The following is a 27,283-nucleotide window of genomic DNA, read 5'->3' on the forward strand; positions in this document are numbered from 1 at the left end:
GTTTAGGGATTTTATTAAATTCTTATTTAAATTTCACCATTTCAGGCCTAGATGAAGGATATGTAAATTAGAAAATATCAATACTTGAAAATGAAATACATTTATTGGGTAGCAGGAGGTTCTTAGATCACTTTTAATGAATGATATCAGAACTACCTGTAAAAACATAGAAATTCCTTCATATGATTTTAGATTTGTATTATGTTTAATGTTTTATAATTCTTAATACAAAAATTTTAATCAATGTAACAAGCGTGTTTCTAAAGTCATTGAGGGTGTTTTGAAAATATTTCTCTCCATTAAAAAATTTCCTCCTCTGATCTCACTGACATTGTTTATTACAAAAAAAGATTTCTCCAAGCCAAGGTAAATTTTGAACCAGGTCCTACTCAAGTTACTACAAGTATGGAATTAGAGAAATTTGAAATCTATTGTTCTAATCTGGTACTCTATTTTTCTCTTTCAGCTTTAGTTCTTCCCCCTTCCAAACATACACTCCCTCCCTGACATTTCCAGAATGTGTCTTTCAGGAATATATTTTCCATTAGTAGAGGTTCTAGTAAGTGATAGAAAGATATAAAGATTAAGGTGAATTTTTTTATTATTGCCTCAGTGAATCACTCAGTCAGTTTCTCTCTTTTATGCACCTACATATGAACACGCACTCACTCAGATATAAAGGGATGGGGCTCTCCTTGTTCAAAGTTCTAGGAAGACTGCAGACTTAGACGTGGTATGTCCTCTCCCCAATATCTTTGCTGGATCTCTGATCTGAGAAGCAGTTTGAGCTTGAGAAGAGTAATACTGGTGATTATTTGCAATTCCTCTCTCTTGTCCACCCAGAGTCCTGGCTAGGAACTATTGCTCTCGTTCTGATCCTGAGCTGGGCTACTGTGGAGCCAAGAACTTGTGTGTGAGTCACTCAGCTGTGTCTGACTCTTTGTGACCCCATGGACACAAGGCTTCCCTGGTGGCTCAGATGGTAAAAAAAAAACTGTGTTTGCCTCAGTTATTTCAAAAGCTTTGCTGCTAAGAAAAGCTTCTTTTGTTTCAGGGGCAAAATTCTCTGGGGGATTAAAGTGAAAAGAAGATCCTGGAAAGTGATAAAGTAGGTCTGAGCAATATTGGAAAACCAAAGAACAGCAGTATAAAACCAGACAATCTTTGAACATGAGTCGGTGGCCACAGGATGAGGGACTGACACTGGGCAACTTGCCACTTTAGTAAACCTACCCTGGGTCTGATGTGGGGAGTGGCAGGAGGGTAGGGATGGTGAGAGAACGTAATTAAATCCAAACCACTTAGTCTGAGACACGGAAACAGCATTTGCTGTGGACTGAATTGTGTCCATCCAAGACTCATCATGTTAAAGCCCTGTCCCCCAAAGCGATGGTACTTTGAGATGGAGCCTTTGGAGAAAGTAATGAGGTCACAGTGGATTAGGAGGACCTCAACATATGAAGTTTGAAGGGACACAATTCAGTCCATAGGCTTCTGCCCTTGTCCCCCTCCCAAATTTATTTCATCCTGACAACCTCAAAAGTCTCAATTCATTCTGGCATCAACCAAAAAGTTTAAAGTCCAAAGTGCCATCTAAATCGGATATGGGTAAGACTCGAGGTATAATTTGTCCTGAGGCAAAATTCCTCTCCAGCTACGAACCTGTGAAATGAGACATTACAGGCTTCCAGAATACAATGGTGGGACAGGCATAGGACAGACATTTGTAGTCCAAAAGGGAGAAATAGGGAAGAAAGAGGTGATGGTCCCAAGCCAGTCTAAAACTTGACAAGGCAAATTTCATTAGACTTGAAGCCTCAAGAGTAATCCTCTCTCGTCCAATGCTCTGCCTGCCAGACCTACTGCATGGGGGGTGGCCCCGCGTTTCTTCCTCTGAGGGGAGTGAGTCACTGAAACTGAGGGGTGGCCCTGACGATCTCTGAATTGCCTTCTCAGTCCTTCTTCTGTTTGGTTGCAGCCATGGGCCGCACCAAATAACATTTCACCCCAGCACTCTCATGTTAGTGGACTCTTACCTGACCCTCTTCCCTTGGGTGGAATTGACCACTCCCCTCCTTTTGCTCCCATTGCTATGGGATACACTAGCGATATATTACTGCACATATTTTCAAACATATCAGTGAGTTCCTTGAGTACAGGTTTTCTCTTATTCTGATTTCTCTTATTCCTCATTCCCTGCATCTCTCAGAGCCCATGGATGGTGCACAATAAATACTTTCCAAATGAATGTAAAGAGAGAAAAATTGCTCTTATGTGCTAAGCCAGGATATCTATAGTGGACCCTTGGGGGGAAAATATATGGCAGGCCTGGCACAGACAATTATTTTGACCTTGATGTTATCAAACGTGAGTCATTATTCATAATTTGTACTTTAATAATGAAAATTCCTCAAGTGAAATTTTGTTATAATAGAAAAATCGTAATATGAGGAGATGAAAATAAATTTTGTTTACCTAATGTAAGCCACTCTCCAGAAGATTCTGAAAGTAACTTCAAATTGGGAATGACATTTGGATCTTTGAAAAAGGCCTAAAATACAAATTTGAGGGGAACAAAGTTAGTTACATTATTATCCACAATAATAAGAATTGACTTTAAAATAACTGTAGTAGAATCTTATTCAAATTGGGGAAGGGAAATCTTTAATTGGTAAAATGTCTGAGTAATTAATGTGTCATAAAGAAATGAAGTTTTCTTACCTTCACTTTAGAACAGTATTAACAATAATGTCCAAGTAGCTACCTTTGGAACTTAATATAATAAATAGAAAGTTATGATTTATAGTGAAAAGTAGGAAGTTAAATAATGTTTGGAAATTTTGTTTTCTTTTAACCTCGTTCTCTCAATTAACTTAGCAACCATTACTCCCACTCTCCCTACCTCTCAAATCTAAAAAGTAAAGTGAAAGTGAAAGTTGGTTAGTCATGTCCAACTCTTTGTGACCCATAGGCTGTAGCCTGCCAGGCTCCTCTGTAGCCTGCCAGGCTTGTCTGTCCATGGAATTCTCCCGACAAGAATACTGGAGCTCGTCTGTCCATGGAATTCTCCCAACAAGAATACTGGAGTGGGTAGCCACTGGCTTCCCTGGTGGCTCAGACAATAAAAAATCTGCCTGCAATGCAGGACACTAGGGTTTGATCCTGGTGTCAGGAGAAAGGAATGGCTACCTAGTCCAATATTCTTGCCTGGAGAATTCCATGGACAGAGGAGCCTGGCAAGCTACACAGTTCATGTGGTCACAAAGAGTTAGACTTGACTGAGAAACTAACTAAATCTAAATCTAAATGTAATTGTCAATTTAATTCTATCCAAGGGGCACACAGAAAAGTGACAGATTTTGCTTTTTAAAAATGAAAACTTTCTGTATAGCAAAAGAAGGAAAAGTAGCCATGAGTTTTATTTTTAGGCACTAGCAGCTGACTCTGGGCAAAAAGATCTGAAGAGAAAGTTATTAAAAGTATCTCAGGCAGTCCACATAATTTTCAGGAGATATAGAGAATCAGGCTAAGGCACTGGGAATAATACAGAATCATATATAGAGCAGCCCTGATGAGGAAACAGTCTCCCTTGCTATAGCCTCGCTAAGCACTAAAAAATGCTATCATGATCCCTTCCTCACCAAGGCCACTGCTGTGCCAGGAGTGCCCTGCCTGAAAGCTAGATGCCTTGGCCACCAACCCTTAGGATTCTGTGTACAGAATCTTTCCTTAAGTTGCTCACTTTTTTCTTAGTAAGTTTATTTATTTTAATTGGAGGCTAATTACTTTACAATATTGTGGCGGTTTTGCCATACACTGACATGAATCCGCCATGAGTGTACATGTGTTTCCCATCCTGAACCCCCATCCCACCTCCCTCAGTTGCTCACTTTCGAAAAACTGGTTTTGTACTGATGAGTCTGATTAGTAACACTAGATCCTAGATTTGCACTCTGAGTGCAAAAAGAGGCAAGTATTACAAAATGAAGTAAACCGTCAACAAAATGAAAAGGCAGCCCACTGAAAGGGAGAAGATATTTGCAAGTCATACACCTGGTTAGGGGTTAATCCAAACTATATAAGGAACGCAGTTCAAATAACTAAAACTCATAACGCAATAACAAACTAAAAATATTATTTAAAAATGGGCAGAGAGTCTGAATAGACATTTTTCCAAACAAGACATGAAAAGATGCCCAACACTAATCATCAGGGAAATGCAAATCAACACACAATGAGGTATCACTTCACATCTATTGGAAGTGCTATCAACAGTAAGACAAGAAATAACTAGCATTAGCAAAGATGTGAAGAAAAGGTAATCCTCACTCACTGCTGGTGGGGATATGAATTGATGCAGCCATTATGGAGAACAGTATGGAGGTTTCTCAAAACACAAGAAGTAGAATTAACATATTACCCAGCAACTGCACCTCTGACTATTTATTCAAAGAATATGAAAGCTCTAATTCAAAAAGCTTTATGCACCCTATGTTCACTGGAGCATTATTTACCAAGAGTCAAGATATGGAAACAACCTAAATAACTTACATGTCCATTTATGGATGAATGGATAAAGCAGCTGTGTTTTATATATATATATATATGTATGTGATGGAATATCAGTCATAAAAAGATTGAAATCTTGCCATTTGTGACAACATGGAAGGACGTTGAAGGTATTACAGTAAATTAGTGTAATAAGTCAGACAGAGAAAGACAAATACTCTATGGTTTCACTTATATATGGAATCTAAAAAACAGGATAAATGAACAAACCAAACCAAGCAAGTGAGCTTCCCAGATAGCTCATTAGTAAAGAATCAGCCTGCAATGCGGGAGACACAGGAGACAGGGGTTCGATCCCTGGGTCAGGAAGATACCCTAGAGGAGGAAATGGCAACCCACTCAAGTATTCTTGCCTAGAATATCCTTGGACAGAGGAGCCTGGTGGGCTACAGACCAAAGGGGCACAAAGAGTCTGACACAACTGTGTGAGTGAGTACAAACCAAACCTACAGATACAGAGAACACATCGGTTGTTGCCACAGAGAAGGGTTGCGAGGTAGATGAAATGGGTGAAGGAGGTCAACAGGCACAAATTTCCGATTATAAGATAAGTTAGTTATAGGGTATGTAATGAATAGCACAGTGACTATAATTAATGTATCACATATTTGAAAGTTGCTAAGTGAATAAATCTTAAAAGTTCTCATCACAAGAAAAAAGAAATGTAATTCTGCATGGTGACAAAAGATAATTAGCCTTACTAAGGTAACCATTTTGCAGTATGTGAATCATTATACCTGAAACTAGTATCATATGTCAGTTATGCACGATCAGCCACTCAGTTGTGTCTGACTTTTTGTGACCCCATGGACTGTAGCCCTCCAGGCTCCTCCGTTCACGGACTTTCCAGGAAAGAATACTGGAGCATGTTGCTATTTCCTTCTCCAGGGGATCTTCCTGACCCAGGGATCGAATGCATGTCTCTTGAATCTCCTGCCTCGGGAGGCGGATTCTTTACCACTGAGCCACCTGGGAAGCCCATGACAATTATACCTAAAAAAAAAGCAAGTGTTTTGGATCCTGTTTTGGACTTCCTAAAAAATGAAGGTTGAAAATCACTCCAAATCACATGTATGTTCAAAAAATATTGGGCAATCAGAAAATAATGATGCCCAGGATGAGCAATAAAAGAAAAACAACAGATTGGTAAGAAATATTTGCAACAAATATGATTTAAAAGAGAGGGAGGTTGATATTCCTACTGGCTTAAAAAAGCCCAACATTTATGATAAGAAAAACTGACAACCCAATTTAAACACAGCCAAAAGATAACAAAAAGCCATGTAAAAAAATACAAATAGCCAACAAACTTATGAAAAGATGCTCAACTTCAAGAGCAGTGAGAAAAATAAAAATAAAAGCCAGAAGATATCATTTTACCCACTATATTGGCAAGATTTAAAAAGACTAGTAACTTTTGGTAGGAGTACCAGAAAATATGCACTCTTACATACTGCTAGTAGAAGTCTGAATCTTTATAACTTTATATCCAGAGAGAACTGGATATTATCTTTGACATTAAAAACATGTAACTTATGATCCAACAAATTCAACTTTTGGGTATGTTATACAAAAATGAAACCATCAGTAGGTAAAATTTATGTACATGGAATTTTTTAATAGTATTGTCTGTAGTGTCAATACCTGAAAAATTTCAATGCCCCAAAATTTCAATGCCCATCAGTAGAATGACTGAATAAAATGGCTGAATAATAATAAAATAAAATGGCTCAATACAGTACATCTACACTAGATGGCATGCAGTTATTGAAAAGAAAGTTATAGAATGTAAGCTTCAGAAGCTTGTTTTTCTTATTCACTGTTATATTACCAGGGCCTGGCATATAGTAGTTACTCAGTTTACTGTTTTGACTTTGAAGGAAAGCCGTTAAGTATTTTGAGTAAAAAGAGTAGTTTAAGAGTAATATATATGAAAAAACCAAAACTCTTTACACAAACATAAAGAAAAGTATGGAAGGATATATACCAAACCATCACCAATAGTCACCTAAGAAGTGATAGTTGTAGGCTTGTGGGAAGAGAGGGGTTGAGAGGGTTGGATTAGATTGGGGTATTAGATTGTTGACTCTGTGAATTGTTCTTTGCTGTTTAGATTGTTTCAATAAACATTTCTCTTATTGCGACACTTCCTTTAAGCTATTGCTCTATTTTCTTAAATGGTTTCTTGAAAGAGGAGTCTATCTTGTTTCACTTCTCTGTCTTCCAGTTATTTTTATACATCTGGCTCCTGCTCCTAACACTCAACCGAAAGTATCCTAATTCCCAAAATCAAATGGACATAGTCCCGCCCTCATAGAATCAACAGACTGAAAGGAGAGATGTTAAGATATTAACATACCCTGAATGTAACGAAAAAATACAGGGTGCTAATATTGAAGTATATAGTAGGCAGACCTACTCTAACAGCTGTGGGATGAAAGGTTAATGCAGAAGTACATTTAGGTTCAGATCTAAAAGCTGAGTAGGAGTCAGCTGGAAAAAAGATATACTGGTAAATGCTTAATAACTGAAACCCCTTCCTCCCCCAAAAGCCCTGATTTGTAGTATTTGATGATTTCCAGGGTGGATTTCAAATTGCCAACAGTTTAACAGCCAGCAAAGATTCCTGAACATTTAGCACTTGAGCTGTCCTGAGCTGGTTTCAGTGTGACACTGGAAAGACTATCCTTTTTAAGGTGGAGAAAATGGCGAGTTTAAAATCTTTAAGGTGAGAATGGAGGGGACATCCCATTGAAGAAAAGTAATGAGTTTCATGGGACTTCCCTGGCAGTCCAGTCATTAGCCACGCAGTGCTGCCAAAAAAAAAAGAAGTAACAAGGTTCAGTGTGACCAGAGTCGATGGGCCAACGGGTCTAATGACGTTGGGGAGTTAAACTGAACTTTGGAGGTCAAAAGTCAAAAATTTTTATCTTAATCTCATACTGCTCTAGATTGATCAGTATTTTGAGCTAAGGGCAGTTGGAAGACACTGAAGAGATTTAAACAAAGATGTGATTAGAGTCATATTTTTAAAAGTTCATTCCTTCTGTGGTATGGAGAATGAAGTGAGGGGCTGTAAAAAGACTGGTTAAGAGAGACGGTACTGCTGTAATCCAAGAAGGTCTGATGTTCACATGTCAAAATGATAGCAAGTGGGGAGGGAGAGAAGTGGATGGAGTCCATGAATATTTAGAAGAAAGGGACAGTGGGAGAAGGGGGACTCAAAGATGACTCCCCAAATTTTTGCATGAAAAATCAGGCAGAATGAATGTCATTTAATGAGAGGCAACAGTGGAGAGGACCAGATATGTGAGTGAAGATTAGTGCAACATTCAACAAGTACTCAATGCATAATGTCTACATTATGCCAAGCAAGACAAAGTCCCTGGTCCCATGGTGTTTACATTGAAATGGTGGAAATTAAAGGCAAACACCTTACAGGTATCATATATGTCTAACTACAAAAAAAATCTTACTCAGAAAAAAGGAAGTTACTTTATAAATTTAAGAAGTCAAATAAGGAGTGTTTGTGCAACTATTTTAATTCATATAACACACATTTTAAAAAGACATGTATGCTAGAACCAACCCCAATTAACACTGGTTTTTAATGCTTTTTAGAAGTCTTCTGAAAGAATCAGCAGAAGGGGAAACTTAAATCAGATTTAGTAATTATACCTGGGGAGAATCCACTTACATTTTAAATGTCACTATGAATGGAAGTGGGTTAAGTGGCCTGCAGTGAATTGGCCTGGAGCCAATGGAAATAAGTCTTCATAAAAGGTCCAGGGATAACAAAGATACTGATATAAATGCAGGAGGAGAAGGGGAACAACAGAGGACAAGATGGTTGGATGGTATCACCAACTCGATGAACATGAGTTTGAGTAAGCTCCAGGAGCTGGTGATGGACAGGAAAGCCTGGCGTGCTGCAGTCCATGGGGTCACAGAGTTGGACACGACTGAGCAGCTGAACAACAGCAATAACAAAAGGCCCCTCAAATAAAGCAATAGTTGTTATTGAAATCATAACTATACACCTGAAGAATGAATTTTCTTAAAAAACACAAGAACAGCCTGCCTTAATGTGTACAAATGTTATGTTGGGTTTGTTATAGAATTTCCAGTGAGGCATTAGAAGTGATTCTCTGAATCTCGGATAGCTTTAAGAAAGCTGACATGTTTTGGAATTTTTTATTCCCAAATAGGAGTGATAACAAAGACACTGATATAAACAGTATGAACATGTATGAAAAGGCAATGAACCATGAACAGTATGAAAGGCAAAAAGATAGGACACTGAAAGATAAACTGCCCAGGTCGGTAGGTGCCCAATATGCTACTGGAGAAGAATGGAGAAATAACTCCAGAAAGAATGAAGAGATGGAGCCAAAGCAAAAATAACACCCAGTTGTGGATATGACTGGTGACAGAAGTAAAGTTTGATGCTGTAAAGAGCAATATCGCACAGGAACCTGCAAGGTTAGATCCATGAATCAAAGCAAACGGGAAGTGGTTAAACAGGAGATGGCAAGAGAGAACATCGACAATTTAGGAATCAGTGAACTAAAATGGACTGGAATGGGCAAGTTTAACTCAGATGACCATTATATCTACTACTGTGGGCAAGAAGCCCTTAGAAGAAATGGAGTAGCCGTCATAGTCAACAAAAGAGCCCGAAGTGCAGTACTTGGATGCAATCTCAAAAATGAAAGAATGATCTCTGTTTGTTTCCCAGGCAAACCACTCAATATCACAGTAATCCAAATCTATGCCTCAACCAGTAATGCTGAAGAAGCTGAAGTTGAATGGTTCTATGAAGACCTACAAGACCTTCTAACACCTACAAGACCTACAAGACCTAACTAACACCCAAAGATGTCCTTTGCATTTAGGGGACTGGATTGCAAAAGTAGGACGTCAAGACATATGTGGAGTAACAGGCAAATCTGGCCTTGAAGTGAAAAATGAAGCAGGGTAAAGGCTAATAGAGTTTTGCCAAAAGAATGTACTGGTCATAGCAAACACCCTCTTCCAACAACACAAGAGAAGACTCTACACATGGACATCACCAGATGGTCAATACCTAAATCAGATTGATTATATTCTTTGCAGCCAAACATGGAGAAGCTCTATACAGTCAGCAAAAACAAGACCAGGAGTTGACTGTGGCTCAGATCATGAACTCCTTATTGCCAAATTCAGACTTAAATTGAAAAAAGTAGGGAAAACCGCTAGACCATTCAGGTATGACCTAAATCAAATCCCTTATGATTATACAGTGGAAGTAACAAATAGATTCAAGGGATTAGATCTGATAGATAGAGTGCCTGAAGAACTATGACAGAGGTTTGTGACATTGTACAGGAGAAAGGGATCAAGACCATCCCCAAGAAAAAGAAATGCAAAAAGGCAAAATGGTTGTCTGAGGAAGCCTTACAAATAGCTGTGAATTGAAAAGAAGCGAAAGGCAAAGGAGAAAAGGAAAGATATACACATTTGAATGCAGAGTTCCAAAGAATAGCAAGGAGAGATAAGAAAGCCTTCCTCAGTGATCAATGCAAAGAAATAGAGGAAAACAATAAAATGGGAAAGACTAGAGATCTCTTCAAGAAAATTAGAGAAACCAAGGGAACATTTCATGCAAAGATGGGCTCAATAAAGGACAGAAGTGATATGGACCTAACAGAAGCAGAAGATATTAAGAAGAGGTGGCAAGAATACAGAGAAGAACTATACAAAAAAGGTCTTCATGACCCAGATAATCATGAAGGTATGATCACTCACCTAGAGCCAGACATCCTGGAATGCAAAGTCAAGTGGGTGATAGGAAGCATTGCTACAAACAAAGCTAGTGGATGTGATGGAATTCTAGTTGTTTCAAATCCTAAAAGATGATGCTGTGAAAGTGCTATACTCAATATGCCAGCAAATTTGGGAAACTCAGCAGTGGCCACAGGACTGGAAAAGGTCAGTTTTCATTCCAATCCCAAACAAGGCAATGCCAAAGAGTGCTCAAACTACTGCACAATTGCACTCATCTCACACAGTAGGAAAGTAATGCTCAAAATTCTCCAAGCCAGGCTTTAACAGTATGTGAACCGTGAACTTCCAGATGTTCAAGCTGGTTTCAGAAAAGGCAGAGTAACCAGGGATCAAATTGCCAACATCTGTTGGATCATTGAAAAAGCAAGTGAGTTCCAGAAAAACATCTACTTCTGCTTTATTGACTATGCCAAAGCCTTTGACTGTGTGGATCACAACAAACTGTGGAAAATCCTTCAAGAGATGAGAATACCAGACCACCTGACCTGCCTCTTGAGAAGCCTATATGCAGGTCAGGAAGCAACAGTTAGAACTGGACATGGAACAACAGACTGGTTTCAAATCAGGAAAGGAGTACGTCAAAGCTGTATATTGTCACCCTTCTTATTTAACTTATATGCAGAGTACATCCTGAGAAAACTAAGATCATGGCATCTGGTCCCATCACTTCATGGCAAATAGATGGGGAAACAGTGGAAACAGTGACAGACTTTATTTTTGGGGGGATCCAAAATCACTGCAGATGGTGACTACAGCTATGAAATTAAAAGACGCTTGGTTCTTGGAAGAAAAGTTATGACCAACCTAACAGAAGCAGAATACAGCATATTAAAAAGCAAAGACGTTACTTTGCCAACAAAGGTCCATCTAGTCAAAGCTATGGTTTTTCCAGTAGTCATGTATGGATGTGAGAGTTGGACTAAAAATGTGAGAGTAGAAACATATTTCTAAATGTTTTAGAAATTTTACATAACAACAGTTTAAATGTATGTTTGTTAGATGCCACACATTTGAAATATAAGTAGATGTCTGACTCAATCATGTATCTGGCAGACTGCTGATTTCTGATCCAATATCATATCTCTCTTTCCTTAAGGAATCTCAATTTTATTTTAAACAGTAATATGCTCAGCTAAACATCTCTGCTTCCTAGCAATCTTTGTGGCAAGTGATCCTGAGATATATGCAGAGTCTGGCCATGAGATATAAGCAGAAGCTATGTACAGACCTTCAGGAAGCTCTGTAAACTGAAGCGCTCCCTTGCAGTGAATTTGGAGGGTTCCTGTCAGTATCTCTAATCCATGGTGAGAATGCCAGCATTATATTCTACGCACAGAGGTCTCTTGAGACTCAAAGTGAGATCTTATATTCAACTATCTAGGATACTGCCACTTGGATGCACCTCAAATTTAGCATGCCTGAAACTGAAATCATTTTCGTTATTTATTCTTTTCCATTTTCTATATATTTAAATCTTCCACTCTAGTCAACCAAATAAAAAACTCGGTCATCCTACATTTCCTCCTTTCCCTGTCAGTTATCTCATCAGTCCTTGAGTACTACCTGTCTCATAAAGATCTCTCCAGGCAATCTCAGTGCTTCTGTCTTAATTCAGGGCACCACCATATACGGTCTGGAAGATAAGTTTCCAATTTAGTCTGTTTCCGGACTCAGTTCTAACAATCCACCCCCTATACTTCTGCCAGGTGATCTCATTACTTTAAATTTTACTGTTTTGCTGAAAACCTTTCAGCAACTCTTCAGTTACATAAAGACCAAATTCCTTTGCATGGCACAGGAAGTCTTAAAAAGTACTGTCCCAACCACCTGTTTAACAATACCCCACTCTGCCTACCTGACAAACTCTTATTCATTTTTCAGGCCAGAGTTCAAGTGCCCTGTCTTTTGGAAGGGCACTTTTTTGACCTTTTTTAAGGTTAATTTTAACCTTTTCCTTTAACCACCTCAGTCAAAAATGACCACTTTCTCTTTTGTGCCACCGCAATACCTTGTGCATTTTATATTATATAGCTTCTCATTCTACAATGCACTTTTTGGTCTGTTTTCCTCTTTAACTGTGTCCTGCTCATCTGTACAGACTAAGAAACTAAAGAAATATTTTCTGGATGAATATTTCCTTCTTTCCATCCACTTACTACCTTACAAACTTTTGAAATCTGTTTCTAAATTTTAAGGGAAAATTCAAAATCTGGAATCCTACTTTAAGCAGCACTCTTTGCTCAGTTACGGGTTTTGTAGTCAATGACATGGAAGTTGGAGCCAAAAGGTCTAGGTTTTGCTATTTGCTGGGCAAACTTGCACAAATTATTTAGCCATTCTGAGCTTCAGTTTCCTTAGCTGTAAGCTGCTGCTGCTGCTGCTGCTAAGTCACTTCAGTCGTGTCCAACTCTGTGCGACCCCATAGATGGCAGCCCACCAGGCTCCCCCGTCCCTGGGATTCTCCAGCCAAGAACTCTGGAGTGGGTTGCCATTTCCTTCTCCAACGCACCAAAGTGAAAAGTGAAACTGAAGTTGCTCAGTTGTGTCTGACTCTTAGAGTCCCCATGGACTGCAGCCCACCAGGTTCCTCTGTCCATGGGATTTTCCAGGCAAGAGTACTGGAGAGGGGTGCCACTGCCTAAAGTGCGGGCCAAAACACCAAATCTACCAGATTGTTGTAAAGATTAGTGATAAATGGATAAAAAGTGCTGAAAGCTAAATCTGGCACACAGGAGTCATTACTGCTTTGGGAAAACATTTTGCAAAGTAGTATACAAATGTTAGTAACAATAATAGCACATTATAAGCCAGGCATTTTGCTAAATATTTTTATATTTCACTCAATCTTCATAATAATGTCAATATATATTCAGCATTATTTTCATTTTCAGAAAGTACTTAAGTGTTAAGCGCTGTAGGGATCTTGTAGGAAAGTAAAGGTTGAAGAACCTTAACTTGCCCAATGTCATACAGCCAGTAAGCAGCAGAGTTGGACAGACAGCTATCTAGAGGTCAAATGAAGGGAGGATCCAGGTTCTGTAGTGTCTTAAGCATGTACAATTTTAGGGGTTCTAAGAATATACAAGGTCTTCCCTTGGGGCTCAGCTAGTAAAGAATCTGCCTGCAACGCGGGAGACCTAGTTTTGATCCTTGGGTGGGGAAGATCCCCTGGAGAAGGGAAAGACTACCCACTCCAGTGTTCTGGCCTGGAGAATTCCATGGGTCCATGGGGTTGCAAAGAGTCAGTCACGACTGAGTGAACTTCACTAAGAATACAAAATATTTAATTTTGAAAAATTCCAAAAACATATGAGCATGTGAGTATGCTGCTGGAGTACCTCAGCGTTCCTTGGAAGGGGATTCTGTGAGTGAGGAGCTTGAGCTGGTGAGGGGTCCTGAAGAGTCAGTAGCTTCAGGGTAAATCCCCTTCTGGAGGCCATTCTCTCAGCCACAATGCTTTATCTCCTCCAAATTAGTTGCATGAGTAAAATTAAGGATTGTATGAATACACTTCTTTATATTAAAATATGAGAATACTGCCTACTCACAAGAAAAAAGGATAAACATGAAAGATATTGAAAATTAGTTTGGAAAAACTGCCTATTACAGAAATTTATTGTGCTTTATGGATTAATATTGATTCTGTTGAAGATCTCTGTGTGTACTGAACAAACCAAATTAATTCTACACTCTGTCTATGAAATTTTTCTGATACCAATGCCCCTCCATTGAGTGATCTTCTTCCTTGTGCCTAGGGCACCTTATATAGCCTCCAATATAGCAATTATTTTGTCTTGTAGAGAATTTTCTACACTTCTAGCTTCCACACCTATACACATGACTTACAAGCTGGGATCAAGTCTCTTTTTGTCTTTTTAACACCTCCCAGCAGGGATACAGTAAGTATTTGACAAATATTTGTTGAATAAATGACTTATATTAAAATTTTTACAGCACTCTAAAATTCAGTTAATAAAATCCTGATGATCTTAAAAAAAAATTCATTTGAGAGCCAGTCCTGGCATAAATGAAATACATTAAAAACTATAAAAATCTAGCTGAATGAGAAATGTCATTAATATTATAATCAGTAGCACATTAACATTATAACAATCTGAGGTAAAGGGAAATAGACTTTAAATAATCTACCCTCATTTTAAACAGTATTTCTTCAGCCCCCTGTCCAAAATTCATGTCCTTGGGACCTTGGAAAGTGACCTTAGTTGGAAACAGGGTTGTTGTGGATACAATTAGTTAAAGTGAAATTATACTGGAATAAGGTGGGCCCTTAATTCAATATGGCTGGTGTTCTTATAAAAGGAGAAGCGACACAGCTGGGAGGGAGACAAGGAAGGAGAGCTAAGGGGCTTTGACAGGAGTAGAGATTCACGTTTTGCAGCTGCAAGCCAAAGAATGCCAAGGATTGCTGGCAACCATGAGAAGGTAGGAAAAAGGTGAGGAAGGATTCCTCTCTACAGATTTCAGGGAGAGCACAACCCTGTTAACCACTTGATTTTGGATCTCCACCCTCCGAAACTGTAAGATAATACATTTCTCTTGTTTTAAGCCACCCAGTTTGTGGTACTTCCCTACAGCATCCCTTGAAAACTAATACACCCTCACAATAAATATTTTGGTTAATTAGATTAATATTTTGTTCACTGCACTATCACTCTATATGAGATGATCTGATTTTTTAAATTTATTGGCAGTCTTGCTAGGAGTCGGTAAGATCCTTGAAAGCCAGGCTCCTGTCTTCTTCCTTCTGGCATCCCCACTACCTGACAAAATTTCTAGCACAGGGCAGGCCCTGAGGAAGTGTTTTTGAATGAGTGAATAAACTATGCCAACTAGACACTACAGTCAATGCCTGAGGACATGAACCGCAAAGATAATATCACAAACAATAAAAGTATTTTTCCATTTAACTGAGGACTAAAAAACCCCTAGGATTTTAAATAACGTGAATGAAATACAGTGAACACACCAGAATCTGTACTTTGAAATGTTTTTCCCCCTTTCAAAGCAGCCACCTCTACCAGCTAAAGATTTATTTCAATAACTTAGTCACTGCTTAAAACTTTTTCTGGAATTCTTCATATGGAACTGCTAATAGAGCCTCTTCTCACAGGGTAGATTTAATTTTGAGAAACTACCAAAAGTAATTTGAAGCTAAGCCTAGTAAATAAAGCTGGTGATAAAGCTGGATAAGATTTAAAAATGAGATGTGCCTACTAAAAAAGAGACCGATTTTCCAGGGAGAGATTATCTTTCCAAAATCGAAAAGTTCTTTATGGCGGCATACTGAAGAGCTAATTTATGGTGATGGAAAACATAAAAGTTCCTGTGAAACAATCGATTGAACCGTTTTATTATTCTCAAACTTCAAGAAAACGTCGTCACAGAATAATACCGTGTTCACCAGAATCTATGCCAAAGTAGAAAAAAAAAAATGTAACATCAGCAGTGGTTCAAGGAACGCTCCAACTTCCATACCAACCATAACGAAATCATCCTTGCGATAAGTCTGAAACGTCTGGTCAAACCCGAACGCCTGCGCCTCGATTCTACCCAGCATAGACCTGGGGCAGAGAAGAGAAGGACGGTCAACTCGGGCTGGTACCCTCTGGGCAGCACATTCATCCGTCCCACCCACGGAGCCCGCCCTTCTTGAGGGTAACGCTGCCTCCGAGTTTCACTCAGGACGGGGCCGCCTCGACGCCCGATCCGCGCCTCCACAACAGAGAAGGCCAAGGGGCATAGAGAAGAGCCCCTCGGCCTCTCACCACTGGCGGAGCCGGCTGGTAGTCTGCGGGGTGCTCAGAGACTGGAAGGTTTTCTGAGGCAGGAATCTGAAGCTGTAGACGCCCAAATCGCCCGGCTCCCCCGCCGCCATCTTGGTCCTCACTGCGAGGAGTTGGGGCCGTTTCCAAGGCAACGCGGCAGCCTGGGGGGGGCGGTGACGCTGAGGGGGCGGGGCGGGGCCACAGAGGGGCGGGGCCACGGCTCTACCGCGATCAAGGAGTCCGCGGAGCCGGCGGAGGAGGAAACTAGGGGTCTGCGGCAGAGAGCGCCAGTACATACTTGCTGGCTTTAACCGTTAATAATTACTCCGCGTGGGTTAATTTCTTAGTTTCAAACCTCTAATCTTAGATTTATAGCCGTCTAAGTTTAGTGACTCAACCATTTGTGAAGAAAAAGTTATTCTGAACCAATTATTTTCAAGAGAGATGTCTATATAATTACTTGGGAAACTGTTTCACCCTCTGGCTTTTTTTTTTTTTTCCTTTGAACGTTACCTCTGAAGGCTAAAAAAATTTTTCCGAATACACCACAGTACAACGTGCTGTTTAATAGAAACATGTATTTCTGATTTTGTATTGAAAATTGCGTTTCGTGTGTGTAGTTGTTTTGTCTAACAGTTGTGTATCAGAAGGAGCTGAGAAAGGGCAGGATGTCGTTCTTTGCCACCTCTTTTCTAACTCCCTTTCCTTTCCCCTTCAGTTCAGTTGAGTTCCCTTAGTCCTCCATAATCTTGATTATTCCGTTTTCAGCCGACAGCAGTAGGAGAGAGGGAGGGAAACGCGCGCGCACACACAGTATTCGTCTTCATTATTGATTTTATTGTTTTCATTAACTGTCGTCTTCTAAATATTTATATTAGTCCTTTTATGTCATGAACATGGTTTAGTTTAAGACTCTTTGTTGTTTTGTATTTCTGTTCTTTTTTCCCGTTAATCCAACAAAGAAATAATATTTCATTTTTCTCCTTTTTAGCTTTTTAATTATATGTTTTAGTGTAGCTTTTAATGATTACTCGAGATAAAATATGACTACTTCATTTATTTCATACCACCTTAAGTCATCACTTTAACCATGTTTCAAACAAGAACCTTAAAATAGGTAAAAATCTATTCACTTTTTACCCTTTGTTGCAGAGGATCAATATTTTACTTCTACAAAATGTCCAAAACACATTATTTTGTTACTGTTATTTTAAGCATTGGATATTTTTTCATATTTACTAGTATATTAACCCTTTGCATTTTTCTTATTCCTTCTAGCAGTTCTGAATTTACAATATGGGATTTTCATTGAAATTGAACATCTTCCTTTAGTATTTCTTATAATTCAAGTCTTCTTATAAGTAAATTTCTCAGTTTGTTGTCTGAAAGTGTCCTTATCTTCGTGTTTGAGTGATATCAGGCTGTGCAGAATTCTAAGTTGAGGATTATTTTCATCAGCACTTTAAATATGTATTCCATTGCCTTCTGGATTTCAAATTTTTGTTGTAAAGTCAAGCATTATTTTTAGTGTTGCTCCTTTCAAAGCCATGTGTCTTTTTTTTCCTTTGATTTCAGCAGTTTGGCTATTCCCTCTCTCTCTGGTTTGTTTGTGTATGTGTCTATCTTGTATATACCTGTTTTTGTGTGTGTCTTGTGTTTTCATCCTGTTTGGGATGAACTTCTCGAATTCTTTCAGTGATCTCTTTAAATCAGTTTTCAACAACTCAGCCATTCTCTCTTCAAATATTCAACTTTGTCCTTTTCTTTTGGACTCCAATTACATGAATATTAGAACTTTTAACTATTTCCTGTATTTCTCTGTTACATCTTTTTCAATTCTTTGTGTCTTCTTGTGCTTCATCTTTTTTACTCTTTATTGATCTGCCTTTGAATTCACTAATCTTTCCTGCTTAATTCTCAATTTTAGATATTTTATTTCTCAAATGTCTGTCTTAATCTTGTTTATTCTAGATAAGTCTCCATTTTTCATTCACTTAGTATACATTTTTCTTAACAGATTAATTGAAGTTATTTTTAAACCTTTGAGTGCTTCAATAGAAGAATTATTTTTGGATCTACTTCTTTTGCCTGCTTTATTTCTTGATTATAAATCATGTTTCTTTGCCTTCTCACACATTTAACAACTTTTTGTTTTAGATACAACACTGTGTATTTGAAATGCATAAGGGATTCAGAAGACGTATCTTCCACCAGAAAGTGTTCACCATTTGCTTTAGCCGATAACTTTAATATAATCAGGGATTCAGTAGGTCAAGACTGAGTTTTAGTTTTAGTAGAACTGAACTGCAGTCTTGTCTATTTTGTTTCTATACCTTGAGCAGGCTTGATTGAAAATCTAATAGATCCTTATCTTCTGGGCCCCCCAAAATGAGAACATTCAGGTCTTCTTTTCAGAGGTATTGAGCTTGCACTTCAGCTTCCTACATTCTTGAGCACTGAAATCTAGCAAATGTCTTGATGAGGAGACTGAATGTGTGTTTGAGACAGGCCCCAGCTCTTCAGTAGGACTTTGCTTGCTAAGCACCAGGAAACTATGGAAAATCTCACTGTGCTTTAGAAGTTTCTGCAGAGCAACTCCACATCCTACACAATAGTGCCCAAACTCAGCAAATTTACTTTGGGAGTGTAGCCATGTTCAACCCTTAAAATTTCCTTGCACGACTACCAAAGGTCATTCAGTCTTAACTTTGCATCCGTCAGTCAGTCAGTTCAGTCGCTCAGTCGTATCTGACTCTTTGTGACCCCATGAACCGCAGCATACCAGGCCTCCCTGTCCATCACCAACTCCTGGAGTCTACCTAAACCCATGTCCATTGGGTCGGTGATGCCATCCAACCATCTCATCATCTGTCACCCCCTTCTCCTCCTGCCCTTAATCTTTGCATATCAGTCAGTAAATGAGACTTTTGAAAACCTCAACTCATCTTGGAAGGGTTTTCTAGGGGAGGTATCAGAATGTAGATTCCTTGATTTTACCACCAGAGATTGAGATTCCACAACTCTTGGATGGTGCGTAGGAATTTTATTTTTAATATGCACTTTGGATAAAACTGATGTAGATTTTCCGCACTATTCAATGAGAAAAACTTTCCCACACTTTCTTTAAAATCTATATTAAATATCATCTCATGAAGAAATTTGTTTAATACTTCTGTCTGACTTTATATAGATTTGGTTCTTGCTAGACAATCAAATATTTGATCATATATTATTTTGAATTTTTATGGTTCTGATTGTTTGGAAACATCTTTCCAAAGAGATTACATACTATTCAGTATGGAATTTGACATTTTATAAAAACATTTTCCATAGGACTTAAGCCTGTGTATTTGTTTAGTTAATTTTTTTCTAGGTTTCTCTAGCTTCGTTGAGGTATAACCAACTTACAATGAACTGCACGTATTTAAAGTGTAAAATGTGATGAGATTTGATATATGTGATCTTTGTGTTTTTTAAAAAGCCCTCAGATAAAACTAAAGATATACTTATTTTGAATTTAGGATGCTAATTTAAAAACCTCTTTGCTTATTTTTGCGTTACTCAAAAGTAAATCATTTTTACTTGGGTTGTTGATGAAATTCATCCTCTTTTTTTCAACCCTGTAATCAGTGATTATACTTTGCCTGTATAGTCTTAAGTTCAGTATTTACTTGAAAATTGATAGTTCTCTAGTTGCTATTTGTTATTTAAATATGCATGATTGGTATGCATGTTCTATACAACCTTTATTAATTCAGTCTCAACAGTAGTTTTTTATTTTTATTTCCCAATCACCTGGCCTTCCGTGATGGCTCAGCAGGTAAAAAAATCTATCTGCAAGGCAGGAGAAACTGGAGACTCGGATTTGATCCTTGAAGAAGATCAGGAAGGTCAGGAAGATCCTCTGGAGGAAGCAATGGCAACCCACTCCAGTATTCGTGCCTGGAGGAAGCCTGACAAGCTAAGCACAAGCACAATCATCTTTAAGTTTTTCCTTTATTAAAAAAGTACATAACATGTTTAACCAGGATAAAAATAAGTAAGCAAAAAGAACAGAAATACCCATGATCCCAGAACTATAATCTTTCAAGTTCTTGGAGCAGTGAATAACATTTTCCATAAAGAGATTTTCCAGAAGAAAAGTTTTCAGCCTGAATTTCATTGACACACTCTAAGGCGCCTTGGCCAGACAAGTCTATGTAGGAAAAAAAAAACCCTCCCATATTTACAAAACAGTTCTCATATTGTATTTAACTTTATGTATGTTTATGGTTTGTTTTTTCTGTATTTTTATTATCAGTTTCAGTATTTTCAAAGTATTGTTACTGATCAGGGTCCCTGGACTCTTTAATCAAAAGAAATTATCAGAGCCCAGACAAGGAATTCAGACAAGGCTTTACTGTGACTCCTGCTGCAGTGCAAGAAAGTAAAAACAAGTAACAGATTCTCTTGCTCACTCCCTGAGGGGCTGCTAGCTGGTCCCTGAAAAGGGGTGAGGGTGGAGCTGATGGGTAGTTCAGGCCAGAGGGGCGGATTAGGTGGTCTGCCCACCCACTTGGTGGTGCTATGTGCAGGGATCATTTACAGTGCCCTGCTTTTGCTCTCTGTACCTCAAAAGTAGAAGCTGGATTTTGGCCTTTTTGTATCTTGTTCATAATTTGCCCCAACTGGGACTAGGTGCAGTTAGAGTTTCTTTGTATTCTGTTGTTCTAGGAGACGCTTATATGTGTAAACACTACAGCAAAGGGTCTCAGGCCCCGGGTCCCAACCTGTCTCAGTATAACTGTGTTTAATAGTGTGGACAATGAAGTTAGATCAGAAATCTAACTCTAGCTCTAGTGTTTAGGTTTCCTCATCTATAAATTGAACTTTTTTTTTTTTACTTTATAGTAATACCATGAGGATTAAATTAATTAAGTTGTATGAAGTGCTTATCACAGTGACTGGCACTTAAAATTCCAGTGTGTGGTAGTTGTTAATATTAATGGCTATTTTCACATGGGCTTCTAAGAACGGAATACCAGTATATAGTTTGTATATATAGGAAATAAGGTTTGAGTTGATATATTTCAATTTGTGGCTCTCCCTTAGAGATTCATTGGATTTGTTGTTTTTGTTGTTCAGTCACTAAGTTGTGTATGACAGTTTGTGACCCCAAGGACTGCAGCATGCCAGGCTCCATTGTCCTTCACTATCTCCCAGAGTTTGCTCAAATTCATGTCCATTGAGTCGGTGATGCTATCTAACCATCTCATCCTCTGCCACCACTTTCTCCTTTTGCTTTCAGTCTTTCCCAGCATCAGGGTCTTTTTCAATGAGTTGGCTTTTTGCATCAGGTGGTCAAAGTATTGGAGCTTCATCATCAGTCCTTCCAATGAATATTCAGGGCTGATTTTCTTTAGGATTGACTGGTTTGATCTCCTTGCCATCCAAGGGACTCTCAAGAGTCTTCTCCAACACAATTCAAAAGCATCAGTTCTTTGGCTCTCAGCTTTCTTTATGGTCCAGCTCTCATATCTGTACATAACTACTAGAAAAACCAAATTATTGTTTTTCTCTCCTTTAGCTGTTTATAGTTTTTCATCAATTGCTATGAATCTCAGTTTGCATCCTTAAAACATGTACTTTGCTTCATTGGATTGTAAATTGTTGCTACAGTGGTTTAGTTGCTAAGTTGTGTCCCACATGGATTGTAGCCTGCCAGCTCCTCTGTCCTTGGGATTGTCTAGGCAAGAATGCTGGAGTGGGTTGCCATTTCCTTCTCCAGGGGATCTTCCCAACCCAGGGATCGAACCCAGGTCTCCTGCATTGCAGGCAGATTCCTTATCGACTGAGCTGCAAGGGAAGCCTTTGAATGTGTAATTATTACTGCTGGCTCTCATGCATTCATGTAACTGTAAAAGATTGCTAAGTTAAACATTACCATTGTTCTGATATTTGGTCATTAAGTGAAGTTGCTCAGTTGTGTCCGACTCTTTGCGACCCCGTGGACTGTAGCCTACCAGGCTTCTCTGTCCATGGGATTTTCCAGGCAAGAGTACTGGAGTGGGGTGCCATTTCCTTCTCCAGGGGATCTTCCCAACCCAGGCATCTAACCCTGGTCTCCCGCATTGCAGGCAGATGCCTTAACCTCTGAGCTACCAGGGAAGTTAGCTGTTATTATTTGGTCATTAGCTGTTATTATTCTTTCAGGTTTTACATTCTTTTCATTTGGCTAGTTTGCACATACCCTGCATGTTACTAGGCACTATGAGAGTTCCACGATATTGATGAAATATTGATCCTGCCTGCAAAGCTCTTACAAATTAGTTGAAAATTATTGAACAGTCCTTCTCATCTTGTATGCATGTTTAGTGGCTCTGTTATGTCTGACTCTGGAACCCCGTGGACTGTAGCCTGCCAAACTCTTCTGTCCATGGGATTTTCCAGGCAAGAACACTGGAGTCGGTTGCCATTTCCTACTCCAGGGGATCTCCTGATCCAGGGACCAAACCCGGGTCTCCTGCATTGCCAGGCCAATTTACCAGTGAGTCACCTGAGAAGTCCATGTTATCTTGTCTTTCATGTGCATGAACTCTGCTTAGTTCCTTTCATTCTTCTAAAATTCAACCTAATCTTCTCATTGATCATTTACTTATCCTCTGTCACTGTTTAAGGTTGCCAAACTGCCAGCTTTTACCTGATAATTTACAGTACACATCTGTTTGACCTAAAATAGTTCAGTTCAGTCGCTCAGTCGTGTCCGGCTCTTTGTGACCCCATGAATCGCAGCACGCCAGGCCTCCCTGTCCATCACCACCTCCCGGAGTTCAGTCAGACTCACGTCCATCGAGTCAGTGATGCTATCCAGCCATCTCATCCTCTGTCGTCCCCTTCTCCTCCTGCCCCTAATCCCTCCCAGCATCAGAGTCTTTTCCAATGAGTCAACTGTTCCCATGAGGTGGCCAAAGTACTGGAGCTTCAGCCTTAGCATCATTCCTTCCAAAGAAATCCCAGGGTTGATCTCCTTCAGAAGTCTGACTTTAAAACATTCAATAAATTGAGGAGAGAGCTAATTCTAAAGAAATCCCAGGGTTGATCTCCTTCAGAAGGCTGACTTTAAAACATTCAATAAATTGAGGAGAGAGCTAATTCTAATATCGGCTTATATCAATGTGTCAAAATAGCACTTATGTTCTTTCTGTAATTCTACTTGGCGGAAATTTTCTATGATTCTACTGATGTGAAAAAGATTTATGGAACACAGTTAGTAGCCAAGAACAATATTAAGTTGATTTTAGTGGTTGTGTGTTCCTAATAAATAAGGATAGAATTTTTACTTTGGAGGAATGAAATAGTAACTGTGATCACAACTATTTGAAATTTGAAAAATGTTGTTTATTGATAAGTTACTTTGTTTAGATCAGTGGCTATTCAAAGTCAGTTCATAATAAAAACTTCATTTTGTCTGTGGCCAAATGAACAAACTAAGCATGATATACTTTTTCATAAAATTAAATGCCCTCATATTAAAGAAGCTTCTCTATTTTAAATTATGCTGTCTTTTTGTGTGTGTGTGTGTGATTAAAATCTCCTTTCCTTAGGAAATGGGCTTCCCTGGTAGCTCAGTTGGTAAAGAATCCGCCTGCAATGCAGGAGACCCCGGTTCGATTCGTGGGTGTGGAAGATCTGGTGGAGAAGGGATAGGCTACCCATTCCAGTATTCTTAGATTTCCCTGGTGGCTCAGCTGGTGAAGAATCTGCCTGCAATGCAGGAAACCTGGGTTTGTTCCCTGGGTTGGGAAGATCCCCTGGAGAAGGGAATGATGACCCACCCCAGTAACCTGGCCTAAAGAATCCCATGGACTCTCCATGGGGTTTCAAAGAGTCGGACACAACGGAGCAACTTCCACTTCCTTTGGAAACAGTAATATTAAATAAAAGTTTTATAACCCTATGTCTGTTAGGTTGGTAGAGTCTTGCTGCTCAAAGTGTGGTTGATGGTTAAACAGCATTGACATTATTTGTGAGCATGTAGAAATGCAGTATCTCTGACCCCACCCCAGACCTATGGAATCAGATTCTGCAAGTGATTCATATACACATTAAATGAGAAATGCTGATCTAGAAATACCCATCCATCGGCCCTATCCCCTTTTATTTTCAAGTTATTCGGTCCTTCCGTCTATCCATTTCCTCAATTCAGAAACCTAGGCCTTATCTTTGACCCTACCTGTCTCACCCCTCCCCTATCCTCTCCCATGTCAAACTCATCATTAAATTTCATAGTCTTCTAAATATAGAAGATATCCACTTCTCTCCAGTTTCCACTGTTGACACTTCAGTTTAAGCCACCACCATCTTTTTGATTGGATGACAATCAGCAAGGCTTCCTACCTCCTCTCCCTCTTTCACGTCTGCCATCCTGACTTCCATTCTGTACACAGCAGCCAGACTGAGCTTATGAAAATAATAAATCAGATTCTAAAACTTCACTGTTGAGAATCCTTTAATGGGTTTCCATTCAGTTCAGTCGCTCAGTTGTCTCCAACTCTTTGTGATCCCATGTACTTTGGCACGCCAGGCTTGCCTGTCCATCACCAACTCCTGGAGCTTGCTCAAACTCATGTCCATTGAGTCAATGATGCCATCCAACTCTCTCATCCTCTGTCATCCCCTTGTCCTCCTGCCTTCAATCTTCCCCAGCATCAGAGTCTTTTCCAATGAGTCAGCTCTTCGCATCAGGTGGCCAAAGTATTGGATCTTCAGCTTCAGCATCAGTCCTTCCGATGAATATTCAGGATTGATTTCCTGTAGGATTGACTGGTTTGATCTCCTTGCAGTCCAAGGGACTCTCAAGAGTCTTCTCTGACACCACAGTTCTGTTGCCCTTAGGTAAAATCCAACTTCTGGGGGTCTGTATTCTTCATTTTCAGCCTCATTATTCACCTCCCTCTTGGGCTCCCTACTCAGAGATCATTGGTCTGGAAAGAGCCAAACTCTTCTTGCTCAGGGCCTGGTAAAAAGTATATCCTTTGCTTGGAACACTTTTCTTCCTTTTAGTTTCAGCCTAACTACTTCCTATGCATCCTTCACATTTTGAATTATTAATTGCTTCCCTAGAGAGACCTTTCTGACAGCCTGGTTAATATTGGTTTTCCTGGTTATTCACTCATAACACATACTTGTCCCTCATAAGCTTTATAACAATGTACAATTATTTAAATATTCGTGTGCTTCCATGGTTAATGTTTGTTTTCCTCACTAGCCATAAAAATCCAAGAGGTCAGAGACTGTACAACACATGTTCTTGGTCACTGGCACACTGAAGGAAATTCCAAAAAATATCTATTGAGTAAATGAGTCAGTGATTCTGATTTTACTGAGCTATTTCATGTTACATGGGCTTCCTTAGTGGCTCGGTGGTCAAGAATCCGCTTGTCAATGAAGGAAATGGCAACCCAGTCCAGTATTCTTGTCTGGGAAATCCCATGGACAGAGGAGTCTGGAGGCCTAAGGTCCATAGGTTCACAACTTAGCAACTAAAGAGCAATAGGAACACCACCATATTCTATACAAATAAGACAAATAATTTGACTAAGTTGTGTTTTTGTTGTAAGCTTCCTGGATGGCTCAGTGGTAGAGAATCCGCCTGCAGTGCAGTTGACACAGGAGACACAGGTTCAGTCCGTGGGTCAGGAAGATCCCTTGGAGGAAGAAATGACAACCCACTCCAGTGTTGTTGCCTGGAGAACCCTGTGGACAGAGGAGTCCATAGGGTCACAAAGAGTCTGACACGACAGAGTCTGAGCACACATGAAAGCATTAAGTTTAGCTCCAGGCAGATTTGCTGCCTTCTTCTATCTGTTGAATTTAAAACAATTTGAGCTCTTATATTTACAGATAACTTTTTAGAGGTTTAATTTACAGGTAATTAGTACTGTGGGCTAAGCACAGATTTTTTTTAGGTCAAGCTATCTGCTCTTTACTCTGCCACATACTAATCTCTAAGCCTCAGTGTCCTCGTCTGGGTTGTTGCAAGAATATACATGCTTATCACAGTGTCTGTGTGTGCTGACTAAGGGAGCATTATCGTTATTTGCTTACTGGCTTTGACTGTGTTTAGCACAGCAACAGCCTGTAGTTCATCAACTCATGTATCTGCAGCAGTTAAAAGGTCCTGCAGTAAAGAAAAGGGTTAAACCTGACGCCTCCTGTTTCTGGAAGATTTCTGCCTCCAATAGTGCAGAGGGGGATGGGCAGGGCCCCAGGAAGAGATAAACAAGTTGGGGCTGGAACTTGTCTCTGCTCTGTGACAGGGCTGCTTACTGTCTTTGACGTTAAAGCTTTTCAGGACTGTCAAGAAAAGAGTTCCTTTGCCTTTCTAATAGTTGGGTACAACTCGTTAGTCTTGTTTGGTTTCTATAAAAATATTTTTTATTGCAAAATCCTGGTTTTGGTTGACACTTGTTTAAACAAAATTTATGAAATGGTATATAGTAAGGGACCTTGATTTCCTACTCCAATCAAGTCCGCCACGCCTCCAGCCCTGCGAGAGGGGTAAGGCCCAGCATGGGGTGTCACTCTTGCCTTCGATGGAGGAAAACACTAAGAACCAAAGCAGGAAACTGGTGCTCAGGAATGAAGGTTGAGGGGGAAGGAGTGCACTTGATTATTATTTACAGGTTATTCTTTATGAGTAGATCTGTAGATAAACTTCCACTTAGTCCAAGAACTGACTGTTCTGCTTGCAGAAAGGGACGCTGAGCTGTTTCACACTAGTTTTGTATTGGGAATGGAATTCTGGTGAGAGATCCTCCGTGTTAACCTGTTAACCGTGACCACTCTTCACCCCCAACCTTGTCCTCCCACCTCGATTGCCTTTCCTCATCTGAGATGTTCTGGCTCAATGTGTTGTTTCCTATTTGGAATTAGGAACATACTTGTGCGGCCCAGTCCATAGCTGTTCCTGCATGCTTCTTCCTAAGTGTAATATTTATCTAGCTTCTCACGCAGGCAGGCCCAGCTCCTCTTTCAAGGCTATAGGGAGTCTTTCATTTGTATGTTGCAAGGTCAGGGATCTGTAGGAATGGGGTGGGGTGTCTCTCAATCAGAGCAGGTCT

General features: G+C 39.5%; 1 protein-coding gene across 2 annotated transcripts in view; it reads right to left on the reverse strand.

Moving 5' to 3' along the window:
• The window catches only part of CFAP300 (cilia and flagella associated protein 300), a 28,777-nt gene extending 12,434 nt beyond the window's left edge, over positions 1-16,343 (reverse strand). The window contains exons 1-3 of one of the 2 annotated variants that reach the window (XM_069554887.1): positions 16,182-16,343; positions 15,896-15,977; positions 2,476-2,551 (exon numbers count right to left, since the gene is read on the reverse strand). In XM_069554887.1, coding sequence (XP_069410988.1) covers positions 2,476-2,551; positions 15,896-15,977; positions 16,182-16,291 — 268 coding nt within the window. In that variant the 5' untranslated portion in view covers positions 16,292-16,343. Of the gene's footprint in view, positions 1-2,475; positions 2,552-15,891 lie in introns of both variants that reach the window. The other variant, XM_070289330.1, reaches the window with a different exon arrangement.
• Positions 16,344-27,283: the final 10,940 nt, after the last annotated feature.

Source organism: Ovis canadensis, chromosome 15, assembly GCF_042477335.2.
Source record: "Ovis canadensis isolate MfBH-ARS-UI-01 breed Bighorn chromosome 15, ARS-UI_OviCan_v2, whole genome shotgun sequence".
NCBI classification, from domain to species: domain Eukaryota; kingdom Metazoa; phylum Chordata; class Mammalia; order Artiodactyla; family Bovidae; genus Ovis; species Ovis canadensis.